At 44.6% G+C, this 27,740-nt stretch overlaps 1 protein-coding gene across 1 annotated transcript in view; it reads left to right on the top strand.

The window, feature by feature from the left end:
- LOC138782970 (cyclin-I-like) overlaps nt 1–26,328 on the top strand; it is a 36,362-nt gene extending 10,034 nt beyond the window's left edge. The window contains exons 3-7 of the mRNA XM_069957017.1: nt 8,068–8,202; nt 16,716–16,790; nt 19,080–19,220; nt 19,751–19,981; nt 24,669–26,328. Coding sequence (XP_069813118.1) covers nt 8,068–8,202; nt 16,716–16,790; nt 19,080–19,220; nt 19,751–19,981; nt 24,669–25,124 — 1,038 coding nt within the window. The 3' untranslated portion in view covers nt 25,125–26,328. The remainder of the gene's footprint in view (nt 1–8,067; nt 8,203–16,715; nt 16,791–19,079; nt 19,221–19,750; nt 19,982–24,668) is intronic.
- The last annotated feature ends 1,412 nt before the right edge of the window (nt 26,329–27,740 follow it).

The raw sequence follows: 27,740 nt of genomic DNA on the forward strand, positions 1-27,740 counted from the left end.
GAACTTAACCAATTTAAATAAATGGGCCATTCCATCCAAACTGAACCTTTCATAACACCTAGTTAAACCTAGTAAATCTGCAATTTAAAAACTAGAGTTATAAATATACATTGAGTCTTAATGTAGATGTATAAATTTTGTGGTTAAATTGAATTTTTTTAAAATTAGCTGTTAAAAAAAAAAAAAATGTTTAACTAGGTGTTACGAAAGGTTCAGTTTGGATGGAATGACCCAAATAGCTGAAATCTGCAGCATGAAATACAGATTAAGGGCTTATTCCCACATTGCAAACCCCGTATATACGGACGATGTGCAGCAGAACAGATTATCGGAACTCCTGGCATGATCTGTTCTGCTACACACTGTCTGTATATACGGCGTTTGCACAGAATGTGGGAATAAGGCCTAAGTATGTGTAAACGCAGCCTAAGGCTGGGTTCACACTATGTATATTTCAGGCTGTATTTGGTCCTCATTTCAGGTCCTCATAGCAACCAAAACCAGGAGTGGATTGAAAGGCTCTGTTCACATAATGTTGAAATTGAGTGGATGGCCGCCATATAACAGTAAATAACGGCCATTATTTCAATATAACAGCCGTTGTTTTAAAATAACAGCAAATATTTGACATTAAATGATGGCCATCCACTCAATTACAACATTATGTGAACATAGCCTTTCTGTGTTTTCAATCCACTCCTTGTTTTGGTTGCTATACAGCCTCAAATATACAGCCTCAAATATACGTAGTGTGAACCCAGCCTTAAAGTGTAACTGTGGTTATAACTTTTAAAATCTAAATCAACAGTAGATTTGCAATATACATTCATTATTTTTTTTTGTTATCTTGTAATACAAAGCTGAACTTTCCAGAAATGAAGGTCCAGTCTCCTGAAGGCGGCTATATAACAGCTATACTTACTGTATACAGGTCCAGTCTCCTGACGGCAGCTATATACCAGCTATACTTACTGTATCCAGGTCCAGTCTCCTGAAGGCTGCTATATAATAGCTATACTTACTGTATCCAGGTCCAGTCTCCTGAAGGCAGCTATATACCAGCTATACTTACTGTATCCAGGTCCAGTCTCCTGAAGGCAGCTATATACCAGCTATACTTACTGTATCCAGGTCCAGTCTCCTGAAGGCAGCTATAACAGCTATACTTACTGTATCCAGGTCCAGTCTCCTAAAGGCAGCTATAACAGCTATACTTACTGTATCCAGGTCCAGTCTCCTGAAGGCTGCTATATAACAGCTATACTTACCGTATCCAGGTCCAGTCTCCTGAAGGCAGCTATATAACAGCTATACTTACCGTATTCAGGTCCAGTCTCCTGAAGGCTGCTATATAACAGCTATACTTACTGTATCCAGGTCCAGTCTCCTGAAGGCTGCCATACAGTATAACAGCTATACTTACTGTATTCAGGTCCAGTCTCCAGAAGGCAGCTATATAACAGCTATACTTACTGTATCCAGGTCCAGTCTCCTAAAGGCAGCTATAACAGCTATACTTACTGTATCCAGGTCCAGTCTCCTGAAGGCAGCTATATAACAGCTATACTTACTGTATCTAGGTCCAGTCTCCTGAAGGCAGCTATATAACAGCTATACTTACTGTATCCAGGTCCAGTCTCCTGAAGGCAGCTATATAACAGTTATACTTACTGTATCCAGGTCCAGTCTCCTGAAGGCTGCTATATAACAGCTATACTTACTGTATCCAGGTCCAGTCTCCTGAAGGCTGCTATATACCAGCTATACCTACTGTATCCAGGTCCAGTCTCCTGAAGGCAGATTTTCTGACTAGCTGGTTGAAAAAGCAGACTAAACATAGGAATTCCAGCCAGTACAGAGAGTCACGGCTCCATATGTCCATCAGTCACATGACTGCCTTCTCTCTGTGAGCGCTCAGCCTGGAATACACTGGACTTCCTGTTTTCTGACTCTGAGAAAAAAGTGTCAGAAAACAGGAAGCTCTGTGTTTTCCATGATAACAACAAAAACAAAAAATTGTATATTGCAAACTTGCTTTATATCACATCTACTGTTGATTTACATTTTGAAAGTTATAATGACAGGGACACTTTAAGGCTGTATTAGTCGGCCTGACATGTAAGTGAACGCACATATCTGCCTATTACATGGCTCAATAATGGTGTGAGCAGGGCTGCACGGGCATTGTTGCTTTTAAGTGGTAAAATAATAAAGCTATTTTATACTTTCCTCTCCACGCTCCCTCTGGTGTCCTCCTAGCTAGGGAACCAGCAGTGACGCATCATCTGAAATCTGCCTTTGGCTGTATCCATGTTTTCCAGGACTTTCTAGGGCGGCATCAAACTTCTGCAGCCGTGGGGAATCAGATGCTGAGCGTTTAGGTTCAGAGAATGTTGCTGAACCTGAACAGTCTGACAGGTCCGCTCAACACTAGTCCTAGCCAACAAGAGAATATAGTATAACTACAGTGCAATACAGAGATTCTCTCTAAGGGTAGCTTCACACGTACCGACTCGCAGCATTAATAACACTCCGAGTCGGCTAGGTCCTGGCAGATCACTTTCACTACATACACACAGCGGTCTGAACGACCGCTGCGTGTATGTAATTCTGCTGGCCGCTTAACCCTTTCAGGTCCTGCTCCGCTCTGTATACATTACCTGTCCTCGCTGCACGGGGTCCTGGCGTACTGCTCTCCCGCCTGGTCAATTAGTGGCTGTGGCAGGGCAACACACTGATTGGCTGGGCGGGAGAGCAGTACGCCGGGACCCTGTGCAGCAAGGACAGGTAATGTATACAGAGCGGGAGCCGGGCGGCAGCTGAAGGGGTTAAGCGGGTTAAGCCAGGACCAATCACGTTAAAAATGGCTATTCAGCTCAGGAAGGGTGCTGATAAATCACTCAGTACACTTCCCATACATAACCTTATATCCTCCATCCCTGCAAATCAAAACTTATAACCTTAGTTTTATAGATTGGCGCGCCGTATGGTAGTCATATGGGCGGTGGGAATGTAGTCACGGTCCTCTGGGCGTGATTCAGACTCCAGTGAAGCTGAGGCGTCCTCTAGTGTCCGGCAGTGCGCAGACATTCTCATGATGAGAACGTCGGCGCGCTTCCGGAGGACGTCACAGCTTCACTGGAGTTTGAATCACGCCCAGAGGGACGTGATTACATCGCCGGACCCCCCAGGGGACCGTGACTACCTTCCCACAGCCCACCACCCAGATGACTACTTAGGGCGGATTACCATACAGTGCGCCAATCTATAGAAGTAAAGCCCCTATTCCACGTGGTGACATAGAGGAGCAAACAAGCGAATACGCCGATAATCGTTCCGTCGAGTAGGGCCTTAAGATTATAAGTTTTTATTTGCGGGGATGGGGGATATAAGGACGTGTATGGGGAGTGTACTGAGTGATTTATCACTTCCTGAGCTGAATTGCCATTTTTAACGTGATTGGTTCCCTTTAATAACTAGATCATAGCGTTTGCAGCAGTAACTTTACTGCCGTTATAAAGAAGGTGTTTTCCTTTATTTGTTGTGGTTTTGTACCTTGTACAGTATAATGGAATACCAAGGCTTGCTGACCTTTGCCTGGAGACAGGAGACATGAGTATACAACTACTGTATGCGGACAACATAAACTGTGCTGTAGTCCTTATAGATAAGCAGCATGAATGATAAGGCTAATGCATGACGTCTCGCCTCCATTCACACTGCTGAGAGTTCACCAAACAGTCCCACCCTGAGGGTATTGTTAGTGGGTCATGAAATGCAAACAGAGGCCATCAATTCTGATTTTATATGAAATACTCCATGTGTCCCAGTAGGTCTTGAGAAGTTGGGCCTTGTTAAAGGGGAACTCAGATTTTTATTTTTTTTTTCAAATCAGCAGTTACCAGAAAGTTATATAGATTTGGAAATTGTCTGTTTTAAAATCTACAGCCTTCCAGTACTTATCAGCTGCTGTATGTCCTACAGGAAGTGGTGTATTCTCTCCAGTATGAGACAGTGCTCTCTGCTGCCACCTCTGTCCATGCCAGGAACTGTCCAGAGCCGCAGCAAATCCTCATAGAAAACCTCTCCTGCTCTGGACAGTTCCTGACATGGACAGAAGTGGCAGCAGAGAGCACTGTGTCAGTCTGGAAAGAATACACATTTTCCTGCAGGACATACAGCAGCTGATAAGTACTGTAAGACTGGAGATTTTTAAATCTGTATAACTTTCTGGTACCAGTTGATTTGAAAAGAATTATTTTTCACTGGAGTGCCCCTTTCATTTATTATCTTCTTGTCCAGTTGGCCAATTTTGGTGTGCACCAGGAAGTAAAAACATTGGCAGCACAGGATATAGATATATACAGTAGATGGACTAATACAAATGCTTCTAATACAGCCCGTCAGAAATGGAAAGCAATACATGTTGGCTCACTCTGACCAATTGTGAGGGATATCACTGTATATGTCATATATAGATAAAAAGAAAAAAATCTATATTTTATAGTAAGGTGTATATATATATACATTGGTCAGCAAGCTAACATGTTATGGGGTCACTCGGCTATATTAGGGCCCTGAGAGGAATAGAACTTTCTCTACAGTGCCACCTGCTGGAGGTAGGACTGTAAGACTTATTGAGCTACAGTATGTTGCATGTGACTTTCCCATGAAACACAGTCCCTGGCTGCAGCTTATCTCTCCTAGAACATTGAACGGGGAGAATATCCTTTTGTTTGACCTCAGATAAAGGGAAAGGGAATGTAAACATTAGCTTATCTAGTCAAAACCGCACACAGACGCCATGTGACCCACAAACATTCAGAGTTGTTGCATAGTCAAAGCTTCATGGATGGCAACAGAAGATTAGAGGCACAAGATACAAGCTTGGCGTTGTGTGGCCGCTCAGTGGAGCTCTGTGGGCAACGGTGAACTAACATTACTGATGCCATCCAGCCCATAGTCTGCCCCCTTGTTGGCCGTGATATATTATAATGGGGCACGTATAGAAAGCTGTTCACACTTAGGCCCCTCTGTGGCCTGCAAATGTGGACATAACAATGGTCTATTCATTTCTATGGCCTAATACACACACCCATGAGTGTTATGGATCCATGATGCAAAATAAAAAAAAAAAATATGGCCAACCCATTATAAGAGTCATAAATGAGTGGGATATTGAATAAAAGGGCCTCTTAATATGGTGGTTTTGGTCTCCTTACAGCAGCCACCCCTTGGCTAGGTCCTTTTCCAAAGGGATATCTGACTTGTCCTGTGTGGCTCCCGGCTCCCTGACGTCCTGCTCGGCCAATCAGTGGTTGGGACAGTGGGGTCAGTGAGCTGGGAGCAGGTGTAGATTCAGTATGTCGGGCGCAGGTTCGGCCACCTGGCCGGCAGGATTCACTAAGAGGCGTGCGTCTCTTAGTGAATCCTGCCGGGGAAAAGGGGGTGGGGCCTAATATAAGACTGGCATACATGTACGCTGGTCTTCATAAATCCCCCCACTGGTACGTTTGACGCTACTGTTAGCAGAGAATCCCGGCATGGAGGTAGGTACAGCTGGGTTGGGTAACCCACCTCCTATGGGAAGGACTGATGTCACATTCCCAAGTGTAGAACATGGTATTGTCCTGTCACCATGGAAACCTCCGGAACATCCGAGGCCGCCATCTCTTCCTGTACAGTCTGGGCACACCGCTATGTGTGTCTCCCTCACTCTCATACTATGTCATATGCCGCCATGATTTTATTCTCTTAGGTTAGTAAATCCTGTTGTGGCCGCTCAGTCCCGGGACATGGCTGCTATTGTGCACATGGAAATGCTTCCTCAGTCCCTGCTGCAGGTGTATTACCAGGACAAGCACATAGGGGGCTGTCAGAATGTTGTTCATTGCGGGGGAAGATTTATCAACAATGGTGTAAAGTAAAACTGGCTCAGTCGCCCCTAGCAACCAATCAGATTCCACCTCTCATTCCTCACAGACTCTTTGGAAAATGAAAGGTGGAATCTGATTGGTTGCTAGGGGCGACTGAGCCAGTTTTACTTTATACCATGTTTAATAGATCTCCTGCATAGAATTAATAGAGACCTGGGCATGACTAAGTACAATGTACACAACCTATGGACAGTCTCACAAGTGAGCAGTGTGGTAGAAGCACCATGAACCCATAATATGAATGGACAATGCTTTACCTAGTACAATAAAGTTCCAGTTGTTTAACCCCTTAAAGGGGTAGTGCGGCGGTAAGCAATTATTCACTAAATAACACACATTACAAAGTTATATAACTTTGTAATGTACAGTATGTTATGTTAGTGAATGGCCCCTTTCCCCATGTTTCCCCCCACCCACGCTAGAGCCGGAAGTGTAGTCCTCTATACTCACCTGATTCGTGTCGACGCCCGTCCGCCATCTTGTGACAATGATGTAATCTTCGGGCGGCCGGCCAAACCGCTCCGACCGTCCCTCGTGCCGGCCGCCCTCTGCCACGTCATCAGCTACTCAGCCGCGATTGGCTGAGCACAGTTATGTTTACTTTTTTTCTTACTGTATCTAAAAGTTCCCCTGGGGGACTTGTATATACACAGCACTGATCTCTCATAGATATCAATGCTGTGTATATACACAGCAAAGATCCATTAGATCGGTCATACATGTATTGCCGAGCCGGGATCAGCGTTATTGCGACGCTGAGTCCTGGCCCGGCCAGAAGCACGGATCTCCCCTCTGCGATCGCATCACGGGGGGAGATCCGTCCCACTAGACACCAGGAGCCTCTAAATGCAGCGGTCAGCTGTGTGACAGCTGCATTTAGATGCTTAAAGGGGTTGTCCGGCGATAAAAAATTATTCACAGAATAACACACATTACAAAGTTATACAACTTTGTAATGTATGTTATGTCTGTGAATGGCCCCCTTCCCCGTGTTTCCCCCCACCCACGCTAGACCCGGAAGTGTGGTGCATTATACTCACCGCATCTCGTGTCGTCCACGGTCTCCGATCGTCAGCAGTGACGTCTTCTTCGGGAGGCCGGCGGATCTTCCTGAGTGCCGGCCGCCCTCTGCAGCGTCATCCGAAGCTCAGCCGCGATTGGCTGAGCATAACTGTGCTCAGCCAATCGCGGCTGATGACGCGGCAGAGGGCGGCCGGCACTCGGGAAGATCCGCTGGCCTCCCGAAGAAGACGTCACTGCTGAGGATCGGAGACCGTGGTCGGCACGTGACAGGTAATGTATAGCGCACCACACTTCCGGGTACACGGGTGGGGGTGGTGGGACACGGGGAAGGGGGCCATTCACAGACATAACATACATTACAAAGTTGTATAACTTTGTAATGTGTGTTATTCTGTGAATAATTTTTTATCGCCGGACAACCCCTTTAATTAGCCGGCACGGCAACGGGCTAGTAGAGGCGCTCCCCGAAGAGTTAAAGAGGCGTTCCTGGGCTCCTAAAGTTCAACAAGCTGGGACACCTCCTCCCTCCCTTTCCCATCCCTGACCCTGCTTCCAGGTGTCAGTCAAGCAGGGAGGGAGGAGACATTCCAGCCTGTAACTATTCAGGAGCTTGGAAAAGCCTCTGACTCCTTGTACCTGAAAATAAAAACATTTCTCTACATCCTGGAAGCACAGACAGATATATGAAAGGTACCATGTGTCTCTTTGTCCTTACAGCGTCACATATTTGCTGATTGTACAGTTTTATACACATGAAATGACTGCCGTTTAGCGTTTTCTCCCGAGTCTATGTCTAATTCAATGAGTAGAGAAGAATAGGTTAGTCTCAAGGTTCCTCTATGGCCCCCAACGTCCCTGGCAGCTCCTGCAAGCATAAGATTGGCAAAATGAAATGTAACGTCGCCCACCCCACCCGCCTCTAGCTGACAATCAGAAGGTCTCCTGAACACATAGATGAGGTGTATTTCTTATTGCCACCATTTTGGGGTACATATATTTTTACAGATTATATGTGCTGCTACTGGAACCTGTATGATAAATAAGCCAATGTATAAGTCGGCTGTTTCTGCATTCATTCATTCATTCTACTTTATATTATTTATTATAGGATGCAGCTATTTCTCCCCAACAGCGGGAAGAGGTGATCCACTGGTTGGCCGAACTGAAGCACCAGTTTCATGTTTACCCAGAATCCCTTGCTCTGGCTATAAGTATTTTGGATCGCTTTCTGGCCTCTGTAAAGGTGAGACTGGTTTTTACCTGACGTTATTAATAATCTTTAGTTGGATGTACACCATCAATACCAATTGTTTGGACGTTTATCGATCTCGCTTTCACCCTGAGGAATAGGCGAGGAATTAAATGGGAAAGTTTTCTGCGTAAAATTCGAATTTGAGCAAAATCCACCCACAGGCCCCGTTCACACAGAGCAATGCAGCGGAGCTCTCCACCACAGAATCCCGCCGTGCTCAGTGTCCTGCTGTGAGTGAATGAGAGGGCGCACGCGCGTCCGCTTCCTCCCTTCTCCGCCCAAAGAAATGACATGTCACCCCTTCGAGCGGAGAGCGGCGGCAGCAGAGAAGCATGCACCATCGCATTCGCTTAGTGTGAATGGGGCCAAAGAATTGACATGTCAATTCTTCAGGCAGAAAATTCTGCTTGGAAATCTTGCAGTGTGAACGACAGAGCGGAAATTCCACTGAACACAATGGGAAATTGCTTTGTTCATATTTTATGGGAGGAATTTCAAGAGGAAATTAAGAGCGAATTTCTCTTCAATTCCTCGCCTATTCTGCAGTGTGCACACACCCATACACACTAACGCTTGGCATAGTGGATTATTCCTATGGGGACGGGTAAGCTGCTGACAGACTGCTCTGATTCTCCCTGGATAAAGGGGCAGTGATTTTCCATCACGTCTGACCTCTATCTCCATCGACATCATCTGTTGGTGGTTGTTCGGGAGAGCCCCATACACCTTTGATAGCCGAACCCGCTGTGAGTGGTGGCTATGGCTGACTAAAGGCTTAGTTATATGCGGACCTTTAGTGTAGTGTCTCATGAGAAGACCAAAGATAGATGTCATCCACTACTTCTTCAGTGTTTTCTCCTGTTGCTTTATTGTTTTCCGAATAATTATGTAAACTTTATGCTGAGCTTTTTTTACTCACATATATTATATGATCATACATAGACTGTCATGTCATTTACATTTTTGTCCACATTTTTCTTACCTGACCTTAGGTCTTGACAAAATGTATTTAATTGACATTTGGCCATACTGCCCTATTCTTTGTATATTAAGCTGAGTAAGTGAGCATCTAGTAAAGGTAAGCTAGCAAAACAGTGGGGAGGTCTAAGAAAACTAGGGTCAAATAAATAAATATCCTTGGACTGAGCTTCACAGAATATATAACGTGAATAAGCTGTGGTTTATATGAATGTGAGTTGGCATATACACTCGCTATACTTGGTCACACCCAGGATAGAACATAGAGACACTCTCTCACAAAACTAGAGAAGCTCTGTCTCTCACTGATCTGCCTGAACTTAAACGGGTACTTAAGCTATTTTTTTTCTCCAAAACTGCTGTGAGAAAGTAAATCAGTAAATCATTTCCAAATCACTTCCAGTACTTAGCAGCTGCTGTATGTCCTGCAGAAAGTGGTGTATTCTTTCCAGTCTGACACAGTGCTCTCTGCTGCCACCTCAGTCCATGTCAGGAACTGTCTAGAGCAGCAGCAAATGCCCATAGAAATCCTCTCCTGCTCTGGACAGTTCCTGACATGGACAGAGGTGGCAGCAGAGAGCATTGTGTCAGACTGGAGAGAATACACCACTTCATGCAGGACATACAGCATCTGATAAGTACTGGGAGACTGGAGATTTTTAAATAGAAGTAATGTACAAATCTATATACATTTTTGACACCAGTTGGTTAAAAAGTTTTTTTTTTTTAGCTGGAGTAAAGGTTTATTATAATTCCAACTAAGCCACAGATATTGGAGAAGAACTTGATCAAAATGACTGAGCCTTTGTTGCAGTAACCTAATGTTCTGTCCCCACATGCGGCGAGTGAAGGTTTCTCTGACTAGTGGGCCTGACTGGAGAATTCCTACCTTGTATTCCAGCATATGAGGCAGACAGGAACCAGAATAAGCGTCGGGTAGAGTAGGAAATTGAGCAGAACGTAGTTTAATAACTTCACATACAGCTTAGTCACAGATGCAGTATAGTTATTATATTGTGCTGTTGCTGCTTTCCTAGAAGATACCTTGCTGACACTTGTAATTTCTGGTCAGAAGATTATGACTCTGATAAGCCCAAGCAAGCACTACTTCTCCAGTCAGAAGCAGGATGAAGAATGCCTGCTACAGGAAGTGACGTGGAGACTGGGCTATAAGACACACCCACTAAGGGACAAACCAAAAAATGTGAAAATGGAGGGGAGTCTAAACTCTTGGCCAGCAGATGGCAGCACAACAAGAATACATGTAATGAATACAACAAGGAATGAATGTAAACAATGCAGTTATAAAACATCTGAATAACATACAGATAAGTGAGGAGAACAGCACACTCCCCGTCTGAAATTCCCTTAGGGGGATTTCACTATAAACTAATTTCTATGAAATATAGTGCAAAACCTGAAACAAAACATGTTAATATGCAATATAAACAGTGAGATAATCCTGTTTCATAACTGAGGAATAAAGTTCTTTAAAAGAAAGTTCAGTCCTGTTCATCCGCCAGGAACATCCTCAACAGGCAATATCAGGATCAGTTCGTTGATAGGCCTTGCAAACGTTTTGGTCTCACCCTTCCTGGAGATCTTCAACTCCACCTTCCGGATCTTGCCATCCTTGCTGGGAAGAACTTTTGTAACTAGTCCCATAGGCCAGTCCATCCTTTCGGTTTGTTGTTCCTTCATCAATACGAGGTCTCCTTTTTTCAAGTTTGGTTTTTGGTGTTGCCATTTTCTTCTTCCTTGAAGAATCACAAGATACTCCTTTCGCCATCTGTTCCAGAAGTAATCCGCTAAGTTTTGTTCACGTTTCCACTGTTTTTGGTAGATGTTTCCATGAGTGTACTCTCTACTTGGCGTCAGTTGATTCCCAGTTTTCTGGGTGAGAAGAGTAGCTGGAGTCAGTATAGCTGGTGCTTCAGGATCCATTGATACTGGAACAAGGGGTCTTGAGTTGATGATGGCGGAAACCTCAGCGAGAAGAGTAACCAGAGTCTCATGTGTGAGTCTTGAAGAATTCACATCCATAAGCATAGAGTTCAAGATGCTGCGGGAGATCCCGATCATCCTTTCCCAGGCGCCTCCCATGTGGGAACTATGAGGAGGATTGAAAATCCAGGTGCAACCCTTCTCTGCCAGCTGATCTTGGATGGGCTTGGTGCCAATATTCAGTTCTTTCCCCTTGCTGGCAGTAAGTGAGGCTTTGACATAGCATCTTGGGATGTGGATCTGAACCAAAGCATACAAAGATTGCTTCCAGGCTTCCCACTTTTGCTCCTTATCAGAAGGAAGGGGGGCATCCCAATCCTTAATGGTTTCAGAAAGCTGTCTCAGTAGGGATTTACCTTGTATGGTGATGGGCGCTACAAATCCCAGTGGATCGTATAGGCTGTTCACAACTGACAGGACACCACGTTTTGTAAAGGGTTTGTCTGCACGACTTACTTGAAAGCCAAAGGAGTCGGCGGCCAGATCCCACCTCAGGCCTAAGCTTCTTTGCACTGGTGGATCGTCTTGTCCCAGGTTTATGTCCTTGAATCCAGGAGCATGATCATCCGACTCGAAGGCTCTCATGAAAGCCAGGCTGTTTGAAGCGATTTTGTGTAGCCGTAGTTTGGCTTGGTACAGCATGTTTTGAGTCCTTTTAAGTAAATCAATTGCCTCTTCTTCAGTAGGTAATGATTTGAGTCCATCATCTACGTAGAAGTCCTTTTCTACAAAGTCTCTGGCATCCTTTCCATACTGGGACTCTCCCTCTTTGGCGGTTCTGCGAAGGCCATAAGTCGCTACAGCAGGTGAAGGGCTGTTCCCAAATACATGTACCCTCATGCGGTACTCCATCATCTCCTTGGTGGTGTCATTGTCCTTGTACCACAGAAATCTGAGGAAGTTCCTGTGGTCCTCTCTGACTATGAAGCAGTGGAACATCTGTTCAATGTCAGCGGTGATGGCAATAGGCTCTTTTCTGAACCTCATCAAGACTCCGACAAGGTTATTTGTCAGATTGGGACCTGCGAGAAGGACGTCATTAAGAGACACACCTTGATGTTTGGCGCTTGAGTCAAATACAACCCTAATTTGATTAGGTTTTCTGGGATGGTATACTCCGAATGAAGGTAAGTACCAGCACTCCTCGTTCTTCTTCAAAGATGGAGCTGGTTCTGCATGGTTGTTCCGGAATATTCTTTCCATAAACGTGACAACGTGTTCTCTCATTTCAGGCTTGCTGTTTAGGGAACGCTGAAGAGAGTTAAATCTTTGCAAAGCTTGTTCCCGGTTGTTTGGGAGTCTTACCCTGGAAGCTCTGAACGGTAGTGGAGAAACCCAGTGATTGGTTTCCTCCTTAGAGAATTCACTGTCCATTATCTTGACAAAGTCTCTGTCCTCTACTGACAAGGCTACTTTATCGTCATCCTTCGTTGTGAGGAACACTGATCTCCCCAAGTTGTCAGCATAGGGGGAGGGAATGACGTCAGGCAGCTGTATGAGGTCTGGCGGTTTCTCTTTGACTTTATAGTGATGAGGGCACGGCTTGATGCAAGATGTGCGTCCGTCCCTGTGCACGTAAGTCTTAAAGGAGTCAATTCCTGATTGATCCAAGCATACATTTCCAATGATTACCCATCCCAAGTCCAGTCTCTGGGCGTATGGGGCATAGTCAGGACCGTTACACTGCTGACGCACTTTGTGTACCCTTAGATTGTCTCTGCCAAGCAGGAGTAGAATTTCAGGGTCCATATCCAAGGGTGGGATAACACTGGTCAGGTGCCTTAGGTGTGGTTGGTGAAATGCAGCTTCTGGGGTAGGAATCTCATCCCTGTGATCAGGTATTTGGTCACATTCAATCAGTGTAGGTAAGGGTATCTCTGTGTCTCCATTGATGGGAGAAGCGATGAATCCCTGTGCTCTTCTGCCACAAGTCTCTATGCTGCCTGAGCAGGTGTTTAAGGTATAGGGTTTTGTGGGTCCCTCGATCCCAAAGGCTTCAAAGAATTTAGGTCCGGCTAGGGACCGGTTGCTCTGGTCATCAATGATTGCATACATTTTTAGAGCCTTTTTTGGTTGTCCTTCTGGGTAAACCTTGATCAGACATATTCTGGCACAACATTTGTCCCTTTGGCTCTCCCCACATACCTCCGAGCATGAACAGGAAACATCAGTAGTAGAGTTAGCACTATTCTGAGGCTCCCCGCCATGGCTTGTAGTGGGAATACTGGTAACTGCAGCCGATGAATCGCTGGTGAGTGGGGTTAGGTGCATAACCGTGACATGTCTGTCGCTGTGACACTCCTCACACTTAATGGCAGATTTACAGTCCTTAGCCATATGCTCCAATGAGGCGCAGCATCTGAAACATACTCCTAGCTCAGTGAGGATTTTCTTGCGTTCCTGTATGGGTTTGGACCTGAAGCCTCTGCATTTGTTTAGTGAGTGAGGTTTTTTATGAATGGGACATTCACGATTAAAGGACTTGTCTCTTGATGAGTTAGTTTGGTGTTTACCCGTGGATGCTGCAGGTGGTGGCAGGTTAGTCTTTCTAACACTCGCACAGTTCATAAAGTCTCTGTGTTTCTGTGTGACACCTTCATACCTTGATGATGATGCAGCTGGAATGTTGAGCTCCAGGAAGTCAAGACTGGGGTCATTCCTCATCTGGGCTTGTTCGTCGATGAACCTGCAGAAGTGGATGAATGGTGGAAAGGTGACATCATGTGCTCTCTTATATCTTGAGACTGATGTTGCCCACTTCTCCTGCAAACTGTATGGCAGCTTTGTGACGATTGGGTTTACCCCATGGGCGGTATCCAGATAGCATAGTCCAGATAGACGAGGATCTCTTTTAGCAAGTTCCAGTTCCATGAGCAGATCACTCAAGTCCTGAAGCTTGTGGACTTCCTTCAGATTAATCTTTGGGATGTTCTGCAGTCTCTTGAATAGGGCTTTCTCTATTGCTTCGGCACTGCCAAAGGTACGTTCAAGTCTCTGCCAGGCAGCGGCAAGACCTGCTTCAGCTTGTCCCACATAGACAGTCCTTAAGCTCTTGATACGATTTGTAGAGCCAGGGCCCAGCCATTTGACCATGAGATCAAGCTCCTGCTCTGCGGTAAGGTTGAGGTTGGCGATGGCAGCTTTGAAGGTTGCTTTCCAGGCTCTGTAGCTCTCTGCGCGGTCGTCAAATTTGGAGAGACTGGTGTTGATCAGCTCCCTGCTAACCATGTACCTTGCGAACTCAGATATATCTGTTTTCTCACTTCTTGTTGCCGTGTCGACTCGTTGTACCCCTTGGGCGTATGGGTTGGTTGGCGTGAAAGGGTGAGATGTTCCAGGGTAGAATGATGTTGCTGCAGGGTTGAGCTGTGGTTTAGCCTCTATAAGTTCTGACGACCGCTGCTTGTGCTGTGCGACTACGCCAGAAAACACTCGGTAACCATCTTCCTGTGATAGTTGTCCTTGAGAAGGCACATCTGGGTGACGATCATCAGTTTGTGCGGGTGCTATAGGTGGCACCGTAGCTGCAGGTAGAGCTGACTTGGAGATTTCAGTGTTGTCAGCTTGAATGGTGCTAGAAATAGGGGGGGCTGCAGGTAACTGATTCAGCACATAGTCATTGGTGCGATCGACAGGATTGTCTGTTTCTTGTGGCAAGCAAACTGGATCGAGACCTTGGCTCATTGCTTGCTCAAGTACTTTTACTTTGGCCAATGCAATTTCCTCTTCCATCTCTGTTTGAAGGATCTTTATCTGAGCCTCTGCTTCTGCACTCTCTTTTTTAGCCTTAGCTTCGGCCATTACTTCCTTTTCTCTGAAGGCACGCCTTATTTTGGATTGCTCTGCATCTATGCGGGCCTCTAGTATCCTGTCGCTCAGGACTGAGCTTCTTGAGCACGAGGATCTGTATGACCGTGATGAACGTTTAGATGAATTTGATCTGTGCGATCTAGTCTCTTGTAGATGAGAGATACGGAGCTCCGCTTTATCTTTAGCATTCTGCACCATGGCGTCTCTTTCTATTTCTGATGATTCTGCCTTGATCAGCTCTGTTAAGGCTTCATCAATATTAGAGGCTTTTAAGAAGGTGATATACTTTGCAAACAGTCTCTTATATCTTTCATGCTCTGTATTCAGCCGTGCGACAGCATCTTGTAGACTCTCGGCGTCACCCTTGAAGGATTGAAAACTTGCCATGAGGGAGGTAACTCGTTTCCATCTCTCTTCCAGGTCATCACAGAGCTCATTTTTTGCAGTATGATAATTCTCAATTACTTTTAGTGTCGGTTTGAGAGAGCGTCTTGGTCGGACAACTTGGTCTGTTGGAAGTGTGAGTTCTGCTTCCTGCTGTTCCAAATCATCACTATCAGCTTGTCTTTGCTGTGTTTTATCACTGGGGAGTTGCTCGGGATGCTTTTCGGCCATTTTGATTTAAAGTGTACTGTCTCTTTAAGAAAATTATCTTTGGAATTGGGGTCTGAAAATCGCAGCACAGCTTCTTTAGGACACCCCGATATGATTCCCAGCGTTATTTGAGTGATTTGTGGGGTTTTCAAGTCTGGGTGGCCAGACCAACGGGAGGTAGTATGCAGCAAGTCTCTTAGGAGGGGTATGGTCTGAGGGAGCTTCACACACAAACTGTTCTTCTACTGAGTGATGAAAGGTTCATGTAAGATATGAGAAACAGCTTGGGATGCTTTGTGGAAGACTTCTATGCAGGTGTAGAATACAGCAGACACACACTGTGCTTGTCCTGAGGCCTGTCTAGACGTGCTGTCTCAGATTAGCTGACCATGTGCTTGTTGCTATGGAGACCTCTGACTGGTCTGAGTTACAGGCAATTTCTAGCTGTGATTTTGGGCTTTTTAAGTGAATCTTCTGACTGTTCTGTCCCCACATGCGGCGAGTGAAGGTTTATCTGACTAGTGGGCCTGACTGGAGATTCCTACCTTGTATTCCAGCATATGAGGCAGACAGGAACCAGAATAAGCGTCAGGTAGAGTAGGAAATTGAGCAGAACGTAGTTTAATAACTTCACATACAGCTTAGTCACAGATGCAGTATAGTTATTATATTGTGCTGTTGCTGCTTTCCTAGAAGATACCTTGCTGACACTTGTAATTTCTGGTCAGAAGATTATGACTCTGATAAGCCCAAGCAAGCACTACTTCTCCAGTCAGAAGCAGGATGAAGAATGCCTGCTACAGGAAGTGACGTGGAGACTGGGCTATAAGACACACCCACTAAGGGACGAACCAAAAAATGCGAAAATGGAGGGGAGTCTAAACTCTTAGCCAGCAGATGGCAGCACAGCAAGAATACATGTAATGAATACAACAAGGAATGAATGTAAACGATGCAGTTATAAAAACATCTGAATAACATACAGATAAGTGAGGAGAACAGCACACCTAACTCCTAGAAAGGTTATGGTTTATGGGGGCTCAACCAAAATTCAACTTAAAAAAGTTAGAACGACTGATCTAGGAGAATAACTTTTTATTATTATTATTCATTGGCAGGCCCATCCAAAATACCTGAGGTGCATTGCAATCAGCTGCTTCTACCTTGCTACCAAAACCATTGAGGAGGATGAAGTAAGTAGTTGCGCTTCTTTTCTAATTTCATCTGCATTTTGAGTAAGCTGTAGCTGTCATGTAATAGGAAATATAGTGTATTTACTACTTTCTTTTAAGTTTTAAGATTTGGTCTGTTTGCCGAGGACAACAGGATTTAGGTGCAGTGATCTCTGACAGCCTTGGGCCCATTCACACTAAGCAAAACAGGCTCAAATTCTAAGCAGAACCCGCCTCATAGACTCCGCTCAGGATTTCTGCCTGTTTTACTCAGTGTGAACAGGCCCTCCAAAATGAATCACCAGGCGGTAAGGAAAGTAAATCCTATATATATATATAATGGTATGCTGGGCCGTATATATATAATGATATGCTGGTCCGTATATATACATATATATTATGGTATGCTGGGCTGTATATATATAATGGTATGCTGGGCCGTATATATATAATGGTATGCTGGGCTGTATATATATATAATGGTATGCTGGGCCGTATATATATATATATATATATATATATATATATATATATATATATATATATATACATATACATATATATTATGGTATGCTGGGCTGTATATATATATAATGGTATGCTGGGCCGTATATGTATGTATATATATATATATATATATATATATATATATATATATATTATGGTATGCTGGGCCGTATATATATTATGGTATGCTGGGCCGTATATATATAATGGTATGCTGGGCTGTATATATATATTATGGTATGCTGGGCTGTATATATATATTATGGTATGCTGGGCCGTATATATATAATGGTATGCTGGGCCGTATATATATAATGGTATGCTGGGCCGTATATATATATATACATAAATATTATGGTATGCTGGGCCGTATATATATAATGGTATGCTGGGCTGTATATATATATATATATACATATATATTATGGTATGCTGGGCCGTATATATATATATATACATATATATTATGGTATGCTGGGCCGTATATATATATATATACATATATATTATGGTATGCTGGGCCGTATATATATAATGGTATGCTGGGCTGTATATATATAATGGTATGCTGGGCTGTATAGCTAGAGGTATAACCAGTAGGAAGAGGGAGACTGTAATCCCGCTGTATAGAGCTCTAGTGAGACTACATCTGGTATACGGCGCCGACACTGAGATCCCGGTGGCACTGTCCATTTTTCAAATAGCCGCCCAGTTCCCACCATCTGCACCAGTTTCTTCATACAAATAGAGCCGCTCTATGCAGTGGAGGCGGGCCCGGCACCCCCAGTACACAGATATCCCCTCCCCCCTGTGACAGAAGAAGGTGCATCACCAGGAGGAGGGGATGAGGGTACACCAGGCCCACCTCCTGTGCATAGAGCCGCCCTATTTGCCTGTAAAGAAACCAGCGCAGATGGCAGGAACTGGGTAGCCATTTTAAAAATGGACCGCACCACCAGGATCTCCGCACCAGTGCCAACCAAACCAAAAATGTAATTGATGTAAGTGGTACATTCGCTTTAAGGATCTAAATCTGTCTAGTCAGTAGGAAAGGGGGGACATGATCGAAACCTTTAAATATGTTAAATGACTAAATAAAGTTCAGGAGGGAAGTGTTTTTAATAAAAAAAAAAACTGAACACAAAAACAAGAGGACACAGTGAGAGGTTATCTGGGGGAAAGATCAGAAGCAACATGAGAAAATAATACTTTACCGAAAGAGTGGTAGATGCTTGGAACAAACTTCCAGCAGATGTGGTAGGTACATTTACAATAACGGAATGTAACCTGCCTGGTATATACATATATATATCCTAAGATAATAAAAAGAGAAATACTTAAAGAGCCGACTAGATGGACCCAGTGGTCTTCTTCTGCCAACAAGCTTCTATGTTTCTATGTTAGATACTAGTATGTGTCAGTTGTCGCTTAGTTTACACCTAATGCCTTCTGGAGCACAATAGAATTATTATAAGATTATCAGCATGTTGCTGATCTCTGTGACACATTCAACTAAATGCCCTTGAAGGACAGATCAACCAGAAACGACATGGCCCATGGGAATGGGGGAACATGGGTAACCTTTGCTCCGTCAGTGGACACCCCTTTCCCAGTCCTTTGTCAGTATCGACCAGCGATTGAATGTGTATGGGGTGTCCTGAAGCCAGATGTCTCTTCCCGCTGATAGATCGCCAGTCAGAAGAGACTGCTTGTTCAGCTGACAATTTTTTAATCTGTGTTTCCTGTTGATTTATTTCTCTAGAATTGTGTATTCAGTTTGTGACTTTTTTTTTCCTCCTGTAGCGGATTCCCGCCCTCAAGGTCTTGACTCAAGGAAGTTCCTGCGGCTGCTCTCCAGCTGAGGTTCTCAGGATGGAGAGGATTATTCTGGACAAACTGAACTGGGACCTTCATACGGCTACCCCTTTGGATTTCCTTCACATTGTAAATATAATCTGTTTTAGGTCAAGTTTTGGAAAGCCCTTACTATAAGGCTCCGTTCACACAGAGCAAACCTGGCTAAATTCTCCGCCGCGGACTCCGTACAGCTTCTTTGTCATAATGAGAGTCTATGGGAGGCTCGTACCTCCTCTCTCCATGCTGAAGAATGGACATGCAGAGAGAGAGGAGGCATGCGAGCCTCCCATAGACTGTCATTATCACAGGGAGGCTTCTCTGCCGCGGAATTCCGCCAGGTTTGCTCCAATGCACCCTAAGCAGACCCTAAGAGGGATTTTCCAGGTTTCATTGTTAAAAGACTGGATCAGAGGGGATCAGCAGAATTTATGGGCTTGTACTTTTCTGCACGTAGCTGAGCACTCCTACAGCAAGACTGGGAGAGAAATGCTTTACTGTGTACTTCTCCTTGTTCCTAGTGATTGGTGACCCTGACCATTGAAAACTTTTTACATGTCAAAAGTTTTAGATTAACAAGACCCTGTAAAGTTCCCATCTCTTCTTTTCTCTATCACCAGTTCCATGCCATGCTGCTGACTGCCAGCCCACAACTGCTAGACAATGTGCCTGAGGTGAACCCATCCCAGCACGTAGCTCTGCTGACTCGCCAGCTCCTGCAGTGCATAGCCTGTCACCAGCTTCTGCAGTTCAAGGGTTCCATGCTGGCACTGGCTATTCTCAGCTTAGACATTGAAAAGCTGCTTCCTGATTGGCTTGCTCTTACTATTAAACTGCTTCAATCTGCACAGGTGAGCAGTGTTTTCTGAGGTTTACACCTTGATTTTACACCAATATTTCTGAACTGTGCTGATTAATTTCTTAATATATTTTTTAATAATATGAAATTATATAATACATAAGGCCTTACTCAGTAAAAGCCTGTGGCCACCACACTTGATGAGTGAGCACTGAGAGGAGAAAAGGCAACCCTGCACGACACATCATCCTGCAATCTTCCCAGAGTAGCACTGAGCTTTCTGACCTCTGAATTCAGTGTTTTATGTGCCCAGACAGTCTCCAAACTGCATGTGCTATTTGTCTCCTCTTCTTGCTCACTCATCCCCCTCGGTCCCTCCCATCCATAGATTATAATGGATTCAGCAAATCTGTCTTTACTTTGCTCTTCTGTAAAGGCTCTATTCTACGGAACGATTATCGTCTGTATTCGGCCGATATCGGCGGTTATGGGCGGTAATCGTCCCGTGGAATAGAATGATCAGCTGACATTGTTCATGTCGGCTGATCGTTGAAGTCGTTTGTCTTTCAACATGGTGAAAGACAAACGACTTATATAGCAATGATCTCGTGCCTTCGCTCAGTGGAATAGGAGCGGCAGCAGCAGACCACCGCTATATGCTATGGGCTGCCTGGACGATCAGCGATCACCTGGGCAGCCCCCCCTGCAGCTCCCCTGAGCCCTCCTCGGACTCAAGTGCTCGCTGTAGCTGCGTGGAATAGCGGCGGCAGTGAGTGGGGAACGAGGAGCAAATGCTCACAGCGCTCGTTTGCTCCTCATTGTTGGCCCGTGGAATAGGGCTTTTTATGTAGAGGACTCTCTGATAATGAGCAGATAAGAAGTGAAGGGGGAGGCTGGAATACTGTTTTATGAGTACAGAAAGAGGCTTTTTTTTGCCTTATAAAACCTATTAGGGTGCCTTCACACGTACCGGATCCACAGCAGATTTCACACTACGAGTTGGCAGCGAAATCCACTGCGGATCCTGGTATAGTGAAGTTCTATGGGGTGACATACCTGCAGCGGAATTTTCATTCCACTGCGGGTATGTGACCCGGCCCGGAGCATACATTAGCTTCTCAGCTCCCCATCAGCCAATCGGTGCTGCCGTAGACTGATTGGCTGATGAGCAGCGAGGGGAGCCGGGAGCTTCACACAGCCGCGGCGCTGAGCAGCTAATGTATGCTCCGGGCAGGACCTGCGGGGGTTTAATGGGGCCTGGTCACATATCCGAAATGAAAATTTGCTACAAATTTGCATTGTGAAATCCGCTGCGGATCTGGTACGTGTGAAGCTACCCTTACAGAGTTTCTTAAAATCACTTGTACTATTGATTTTTGCAAAAATATTATAAATGACAGCTTCACCTTTAAAGAGACCCTGTAAACGGGTTTGGGCACCCTACCCTGCTGATAGTTTCCTTTTAAGTAGCAATTATTGGGGAATCTTGAGTGCTTGTATCTCTCGTACCCTGTCAGGTCATAAGAACTGTAACTGGTAAACTACTCAAAATCTTACAGTATTTATTAGTAGTTTTGTATTTATATAAACACTTACCAACAACTCCACCAGGGCTGTACGGGTACGACAATGGACTGTCAACTCCTATATACTGTATTATATATCATCAGTCCATAGAATCTAAAATATAATGCACTATACCCAATGAGCAAACATCCAAAGTGAACAAACCACATATATATGAATATTAACCCCTTAGTGACCTCCGTAATGGCTTTTTATGGCAGTCACTACTGGGCTTTTTTCTGTCCCTGTCGGCTTTTTATGGCAGGGACAGATTAAATGGTACCGGCGCAGCATGACAGCTGATTTCCTGCTGCAACTACCCGGAGCAGTAATTTACCGCTCTGGGTAGTTTTAACCCATTATATGCCGCTATCAAGTCATGACAGCGGCATGTAATGGGTTTCGGTCAGGTGCGGTACTATACTCACCTGATCGCAAGTCCCGCTGTGAGGTCCAGGCCCCCGGGATTGCCAGGGTGAAGCCTCTACACAGCCATACAAGAGTCATGGCTGTGTAGATTGCCTGTCAGTTCATTGCTGACATAGGCAATACACTGCACTACAGAAGTAGTGCAGTGTATTATAACAGTGATCAAAAGGAATGTACACTAGTGTAAAAGTGAAATAAAAAAGGTTGCACAAAAACACACACAAAAATCCCCCCAGCCCCTCCCCCACCCCTAATAAAAATGCATTATATTCCCTATACATAATAAAACCCTAAAAAACATAAAACCTATATATGTTTGGTTAACGAACCAATCTATAAAACCATTTAAATAATTATATCGCGCGGCACACACTGTCAAAGAAAACAGAAAAAAAGCACCAGAATTGGTGTATTTCATCAATCCGCTTCCAAAAATACGTCATAAAAAAAGATCAAAATGTCATATACATGTAATACCAGGTGTCAATAAAAACTACACATCTTTCTGCAAAAAATGAGCCCAAAGCCAGCTCTGTCGTGCGAAAGATTAGAATGTTATGGATCTTGCAATGTGGCGACAGTTTTTATCCTTTTTTTCAGGAAGATAGTTTCTATTGTACCAAATTGGTAATAATAAAAATAAAACTATGCAAATTTGGTATCACCATAACGGTAGTAACCCAGAGAATACAATAATTATGATATTTTTACCGCATGCTGAATAGTGCATGTTTGATATGTAAAAAAAACTGGAAAAATTATCATTTTCCCAATTTTTATGATATAGTGACTGTATTTTGCCCCTAATATAAGGTGCAATATGTCCCGAAAAAAATCTCAGAATCACTAGCATACATTAAAGGTGTTCTCCGGGCAAAATGTAATTTTAAATATGTTATTACATAAAGAAAGTTATACAAATTCCTAATATACACTTATAATGGGAAATGCACATATGGTGCTATTTTCCCTCAATTTAGTAGATCAGGCAGGCTCACTTCCTGTAAAAAAACGTGACGTCATGTCTCAAGTTTATCCACCAGCAGGGGGCGCATGTAGAAGTATAGAAATGGAATAGACGTCTATTCTCCCTCCCTGTGCTGGTAATGTCCCTCTGTCCTATCTCCCTCCCGGTCCTATTACAGCTGCTGCATAGTAACATAGTAAATAAGGTTGAAAGAAGACTAGAGTCCATCAGGTTCAACCTAGGGAAACCAGAATAATCCCTGAATCAACGTATCACCAGAAATCTAATGCCCATAACTTGTAATATTATATTTTTCAAGAAAAGCATCCAGGCCTCCCTTAAACTTTTATAATGAATCGGCCATGACAACCTCATGTGGCAGAGAGTTCCACAGTCTTACCGCTCGTACAGTAAAGAACCCGCGTCGATGCTGATGATCAAATCTTCTTTCCTCTAGACGTAGAGGATGCCCCCTTGTCATGGTTACAGACCTAGGAGTGAAAAGATCACTACAAAGATCTCTGTACTGTCCATTCATATATTTGTACATTGTGATCAGATCGCCCCTAAGACGTCTTTTTTCTAGCGTAAATAACCCCAAGCGTGCTAACCTGTCCTGGTCCTGTAACCCACCCATTCCCTTAATGACCTTTGTTGCCCTCCTCTGCACCCGCTCTAGGTCAGCTGTGTCCTTCTTATATACCGGTGCCCAAAACTGTACACAGTATTCCATGTGTGGTCTGACCAGTGATTTATAAAGAGGCAAAACTATGTTCTCATCTTTAGCATCTCGGCCTCTTTTGATGCATCCCATTATTTTATTAGCCTTGGCAGCCGCTGCCTGGCACTGATCACTAAAGTTAAGTTTACTGTCCACCAATACCCCCAGGTCCTTTTTGGAAGTAGTTTTACCCAGTGTTTTATTATTTAGCACATAACTGTATTTATTATTTCTACGGCCCAAGTGCATAACCTTACATTTATCCACATTAAACTTCATTTGCCATTTCACCGCCCAAGCCTCCAGCTTCTCCAAATCCCTCTGTAATATGATGTTATCCTCCTCTGTACTGATTACTTTACCCAGTTTAGTATCATCTGCAAAAATGGAGATTCTGCTCTGTAGCCCCTCAACAAGATCATTAATAAAAATATTAAAAAGAAGTGGACCCAACACTGACCCCTGTGGTACCCCACTAGTAACTGTGACCCAACACTGACCCCTGTGGTACCCCACTAGTAACTGTGACCCAACACTGACCCCTGTGGTACCCCACTAGTAACTAAAACCCAATCTGAATATGTTTCATCAATGGCCACCCTCTGTTTTCTATCACACAACCAGTTACTTACCCATTTGCATACGTTTTCCCCAAGTCCCAGCATCTTCATTTTGTAGACCAACCTTTCATGCGGCACAGTATCAAATGCCTTTGAAAAGTCCAGATACACAACATCCACAGCCTCCCCCAGCTCCCGACGGGGTGAGTGCTCCTGCACCGCCCCCCCCAACTTGCCGCCCCTAATCTGAGCCAGCCGAGGTGGGGCTTATTTTTGGAGAAACAAGGTAGGAATTGTTGTTTTGCAGCAGCTGAAGTGCCCTACAGGTGCATAGGAGCAGGTTTTTATGTATGATAATAGTTTTCCTTTAGGCATGGACTATAGACCAGGGCCTAACAATGATTTTTATGTATGTCATGTGTATGGTAGTCCTCTGACTGAATTGTAAAGATGTGGTGAGTTGTATTACTGATTCTATCTGTACTCCTTCTCCTAGATGGATAGCACCCAGCTGTTCCTATGTCGGGAAGAAGCATCACGGCACCTTTCTCCTCTGAAGGCTTCCTTGCCTCCCAACGCTGTATACGTCTACAGTCCCCTCAAGCGGATACTGGTGACCTGCAACAGAGGAGAGTACCAATTCCGTCCCTCCCCTGTCCCAGGCCCTAGCGTCCACCACAAGGGCAAAAGCACCCCAGGATCTCTTATGAAGGGAGCAAGTTACTTCTACCAGCGTTTGTCAGCTCCTGTAGCCTGCAAGCAGGCCTCCACTAAGAGAAAAGTGGAGCAAATGGAAGTCGATGACTTCTATGATGGGATCAAAAGGCTGTATAATGAAGATGGCACTGTGGAGGTTGGGGGCATGGAGATTGCTGCATGTAATAGTGGTCTATCCAGGCAAGAGGGCAGCATATCCCCTTGCCCCCAGTTGCAAGCAGTGTCTGTCATGTAACATCAGCACTTAAATATTGCAAAACCACATGCTAGATTAGATTCCCCTTGACACCTTCAGCTGTGGTGGGTTATACTGTCAGCGCAGTGCATTGCTGCTCCCCCCGAGCAGGAACCACACTAACAGCTATAAAGTGTAGTCAAAGGCCATGCCCTACGGCTCTGGGCAGAGGTCTACAAACCCTGCCTGATCTCATGCTGCTGATTCTTGTTCCATTTTAAATAAAAGCTTAAAAAAATATATAAATGAAAAGAATAGAAAAAAAAAATTACCAAAACAACCGAAAAAAAATTTGACAAAAAAATTAGCAGAATTGTTTAACCTTCTAGTGTTGTCAGTTCCGTTGTGTTCTGCGGGTATATATACTGTATTTTGTGCACCTTGACATTTCCCCCTGCTTATCCCATCTTATCTTGTGTTCTAGACTTGTCCTTTACTAGAGGCTCTCATCTTCACCTCCGCTTCACCCCCCTTCTTCATTTTCATCTTGTGCTGTTGCTTTTCTTGTGAAAACTGACCTTACACTAAAAAGATATTCGTTCTTCTCAAGCTACCAGACAAACTAACCAGCTAGGAAATGACTGATCCTATTGTTAGTCCCTGACTGCTTCCGCATTATGTGGGTATATACATACATATATATGTGACACCTACTACACAGGATAATTGGTGTTTCATTCGCCCTAGAGATAGCGTCCTTGCTTTCATTGTAAGCATTGGGCCCTGCAGTCCTCTGCTTGTGGTGAGCCGACGATGTGTATTCTTGCAGTTTATGTGGCATGATTTCCCTCGCAGGTCTGCACCAACCAGATCATTGTCCAACACTTCAAAGATTAGGAACAGTGTATATATATATATATATATATATATATATATATACACACACAAAGAATAGCTTTAATTTGTTGTTGTGTTCAGAATGCATCATGATACAACCATGCCTGGTTTGAAGAGATGTTGTTCGCATATTTTGCACTTATTTTCCCCCTGGGACAGTGTTCTATAGAGTTCATTAACTTGAGGAAAGATGAAATAGTTAGCAATACCTTTTCTATGTCCCAGCATGCATATTTATTCTTTCTGTAAAACTGTCTTTCACAACAACCTACTTTAGAGATCACTGCTTCATCTGGAGAGGCACGGCCGACGGAATCTAACTCCCATGTACGTTTTTCCTGGTTGCAATAAACTAAATTGCCCTAAATTGTCTCCTCTGGTTTGTTATCCGTGGGTGAGGGAGTTTCATTGCCTTAACGCAGTGAAGGACGGCTGGATGGTAATTAAGGGTGCATTCACATGTAACGGATACGCTGCGGATCCCTGCCCTGTACACTCAATGGCAGACAAACTCGCAGCGGGATGCACATCCCGCTGTATGTCTGCAGCCCACCCCGTTAACCCCCCGGCCGCTGGAGCGTATACATCACCTGCTCCCCGCTCCGGCTTGCTTTGGGGCTCCCGGCGCGTCCCACTCTGCTAATTAGTGCGCTGCCCCGCCACAGCGCACTGATTGGCCCCGAAGCAAGCCAGAGCAGGGACCCGGTGATGTATACGTTCCAGCGGCCGGGGTGTTAACGGGGCGGGCTGCAGACATACAGTGGGATGTGCATCCCGCTGCGAGTTTGTCTGCCATTGAGTGTACAGGGCAGGGATCCGCAGCGAGAAATCTGCTGCGGATTCGTTACGTGTGAATGCACCCTAAAGGAGAACTCCAGCCAAAATTTATTTTTTAATATGTTATTACATAAGCAAGGTTACACAAATTCCCAATGTTCACTAATTATGCCAGGTTCTGCACGGCACAGGAGAGGGATAAAGGACCTTATGATCACATGACCCAAAGGTCCTGAATACTTCTATGTGAAGATCAGCCCGGACTACAGGAGGAGGAGGAGGAGGAGGAGGAGGAGGGGGGGAGGAGGAGGAGGGGGGGAGGGGGGAAGCCTGGGAGCTGTAAGTGCTGTGTATGTGTGTCAGTGAGTGTACATATATGTCTGTGTATATATGTATGTCAGTATGTGTATGTATCTGTGGCTATATGTGTGTGTGTGTCAGCAATGTCTGTAACACTGGTGTATATGCAGTGTCGGACTGGGTACCTTGGGCCCACCAGGGAAACTGATTCTAGGGGCCCACCCTACATACAAAGACACAACCAGCGCCAAACCTTTAACATTAGTACAGCGACTTTGCATAAACCCGTGTATGTTACCAACGATGCATGCACATTGCCAGTCACATATGCAATCGTTTAGTGGCACCATATGCAAACAGCATAGAATGTTTAGAATGTTTTTTTTTTTTTAAAGGGAATTTCTCGTCTGCAGAAATTCAGTTCACTGCTGTGTGCTGCATGTTAGCAGGTGAGAACACCCCTTTAAAGAGGATGTACCACCAGGTACATCCTCTTGAATTTAACACACCGATAGAACGGCGCCGTCCTGAACCGCGGCCCGGTTCCTGTGTATGGCGCCATTCTATCCAGCGGTACCAGGCCGTGCTGAAGCACTAGAGGTCAACCGGCCCGCCCCCAGTGGGTGGGAATTCCCTGCCCTCTATGAAGAGGCTCCAAATCAAATCATCCGCTGCAGATCCAGTGTGTGTTAAGGCACCCTT

Source organism: Dendropsophus ebraccatus, chromosome 2 (genome assembly GCF_027789765.1).
Source record: "Dendropsophus ebraccatus isolate aDenEbr1 chromosome 2, aDenEbr1.pat, whole genome shotgun sequence".
NCBI lineage: Eukaryota > Metazoa > Chordata > Amphibia > Anura > Hylidae > Dendropsophus > Dendropsophus ebraccatus.